General features: G+C 42.3%; 1 protein-coding gene across 1 annotated transcript; it reads left to right on the top strand.

The window, feature by feature from the left end:
• The first annotated feature begins 1518 nt into the window (after positions 1 to 1518).
• Positions 1519 to 2757, top strand: LOC127533284 (calponin homology domain-containing protein DDB_G0272472-like). Its single transcript, XM_051945908.1, has 2 exons — positions 1519 to 2337; positions 2431 to 2757. The coding sequence occupies exons 1-2, from the start codon at positions 1519 to 1521 to the stop codon at positions 2755 to 2757; spliced, it is 1146 nt and encodes a 381-aa protein (XP_051801868.1).
• Positions 2758 to 3150: the final 393 nt, after the last annotated feature.

The following is a 3150-nucleotide window of genomic DNA, read 5'->3' as shown; positions in this document are numbered from 1 at the left end:
CAATGGATGGGGGTCTTTACTAGTCTTACTACAAGTGGTCAAACTCTAATAAATGTCACTGCAGTCTGCCTAAGAATTGTAATTCTTGTCATTTTAAATATATAAATATGAATTCTGCATGGTTGAATTTATTTGACACAGTTTGCACTGAACACATGGAATAATTATCCACCATTGAGGGATATATAGTAGTCAGGTAACATGAGGCTGTAGAAAAGATTGTTCTGTTAAAGCATCCAGTCTTTGGCTAAATTTGTTGAAACCTTGGAAGTCTGGCTTTGTGTTTTTGTCTCCGATGCAATGCTATTTTATGGCAGAAATGCTCAGCAATGGCATAGACTGCTTTTTTCGCTTATATCTTTCAGCAGATAAAAAAACACCATGAGGACATGTTATCAAGGCAAAAAATGGATTTTCTGAATTCTTAATGGTTGCATTGATGGAATCGCTGGTCTTTATTGAGAAATAAATAGAAATACACAAAAATCTGACTGTCTCCAAACATTAGGTGAGATTTTTCAGAGCATTTGTCTTGTTGAGACACAGGTGTTTCCAAGTGAGCGATGACGGTTGTGTTGCCTCCGAACCGGCCGCCAGATTCAAATCCTCATAAAATACTTTTAACCAAAGCACTTTGCAGCAACGTGAGTTTATAGATTTCTTTCCTTCAGTGGTAAAATGACCCCTGCCTGGACCACAACACACACTTGGAACCACTTTGATCGGTTTATCTGTGCAGAGCAACGCTAGACTGTGTGAGGGCCGAGTTCAATCTTTCTTCAAATACTTTTACCAGGTAAAGCACTTGGAACTGTGCAGAAACAAGAAAATCCTACACGACCAATATGTGGCAGCACTTCAGTATGAGTTAATATAAATAAATATACATAAATTATCAAGCGTGCACGATTTAGCATAGAAAGTTTGGAAGAAGCAATAATTCTGTATTAATTCTCAATAATTTGATTGATTATTTAATAAAAAAAAATTAAAATTGCTTAGGGTTCAGCTTTATTAAAGTTTAATGTGTATTCTTTTTTAATATTTTGATTCCAGTTCTGGAATGGGATCTTTATCTTTATCTTTTATTTTGAAAAGCCAGCATATTTCAGAGTCCTTTGTAGCATTATAGAAGTTTTAATTTGATACTGTACCTCAGTGCATTCTGTTAATGGTTTTCAGCTGACCAACTGAAACAATCATTTAAAAAAAAACAACCAATAGAAAGACATAGGTTGTTTTTTTTTGAAGATGACTGTTTCTGGTTCTGGAATGTGACATCATGTGTGACATCATCAGCAGAGTTTACTAGTGTAGGGTGAATTGTTACAACCACTCACTTCTGTCTAGAGCCAAAGACAGCAAGCAGCGAAGAAACCAGAGCGAGGAATTAACCGAACTCACAAACCTTCGAGCGTCTTCTAGAACTTCAGTGTTCTTGAAGAATCTACAACTTCTGCAACCACCTACAACTACTGCAGTTGTCACCTTTTATTTCTTTTCAACTTTTCTGCTACCATGTCCTTCAGGGCCAATCCAAGGTTGACCATTACCACGGTAATTCGTGGTTTGGCCCCGAATTACCGTGGGCCAAACCACCACCGTGTCAACCCCGCCGGGCCCCAAAGCTCTGGTGGCGCCGGTCAGGAAGAAATGAACTACCTGAACTACCTGAGAGAGCATAACCATAATATGAGCATTCGAATCCAGGAGCTCATCGCTGAGAACCAGCAGTACTCCCAGAAGATGGTGAGCTGTGAGGCCAAGATCGAGCAGCTGGAAGAGATTCTGCTGGACAAAAAGAAGGAAATAGAGCATGAACGCCAGCAGAACGAGGAAAGAATGTCGGCCCTGGAAGTGCAGCTCGGAGAACGCAAGGAGGCCGAAGAAGAGCAGCTGAAACTGAAAGACGGAGAGATCCTGAATCTCAAAAATGAGATCCAGAGTCTGTCTGCTGCTCTGAAAGCCTCCCAGAACCTGCAGAGAGATGAAGACAAATCTCTGGAGGTCCGTAATGAGCTGCAGGAGCAGAAAAAGGCCCTCGATGAAGAACGACAAGAGGCTGAGAAAGCCAAGAAAGAGTTCGAGCAGAAAACAAAAGATCTGCATGAGGAAAGGGTCTTTCTGGAAAAGCAACAGAAAGAACTCCAGGTAAACCAGGAAAAGCTCGAGCAGAAAGCAAAAGATGTGCATGACGAATGGGTCTTTCTGGAAAACTACAAAAACAAAGAGCTTCAAGAAGGAAAGATGCGTCTGGAGAAGCAGAGAAAAGAAGTCCAGACACAAAAGAGAGAACTCCAGGAGCAGAGAGAAGCCTTGGAGAGAAACTTGAAACAGGTCGACCTGAGGAACATTGAGCTGCAGCTCATCCAGGAGGAGGTGGAGGAGGAGAGAAGACAGCTGCAGAACAAAAAATGTGCATCAGAACAGATGGAGAAAGAACTTCAAGCTGAGAAGAAAGAACTTGAAGACATTCGAAAAGTTCTAGAAGCTCAGACTGTTGGAGTTAAGAAAGAAACGACAGAAATGGAGGTGAAGAATGAGAATCTGCAGAAGGAGAACCAAGAACTGAAGCAGCAGAAAACAGAAACAGAAGACAGAAATAAAGAGCTGCAAGAAGACAAGGTGGAGCTGCAGGAGGAGATTACAGACCTGGAGGTGAAGCAGCAAGAAAATGACCAACAGAAACCGAAAAGAAAGAAGGTGGGCTGCTGGAGCTGGCTGTTCAGGAAGTCCCGAGATAGACGAGACTCATGAGCTCCCTCTGACTCACCCCTTCCTCACCCTCCACTCCCCCTTGTCTCCCTCCTTCAACTCTCATCCATTCTGCCTCTTCCTTCCTCCATAAACTTTGTACCCTCGCTGTCGCCCCACACCTCCTCTTACTATTGTACACAACAACAACAACAAAACAGAAAGAGCAACAAAAAAAACAAGAGAAGAGGTGATCTAGGAGACAAATGAACAACAGGAGCAGGAGAAGAAAGCCAAGAATAAGAAAAAGAGCTTCTGGAGTTTGCTCAAGTGCTATTGCCCTTGAGCCTCCCCCTTCCTCCATCTCCTCACCCCTTCTGCCTCCTTTCTCCTCACCTCTTCAACCTCTGTCACCCTCATCCTCTCTATTTCTTCCCTTTCCTTCCATCTTTTCTT

This window comes from Acanthochromis polyacanthus, chromosome 1 (genome assembly GCF_021347895.1).
Source record: "Acanthochromis polyacanthus isolate Apoly-LR-REF ecotype Palm Island chromosome 1, KAUST_Apoly_ChrSc, whole genome shotgun sequence".
NCBI classification, from domain to species: domain Eukaryota; kingdom Metazoa; phylum Chordata; class Actinopteri; family Pomacentridae; genus Acanthochromis; species Acanthochromis polyacanthus.
This window is presented reverse-complemented; position numbering and strand designations above follow the sequence as displayed.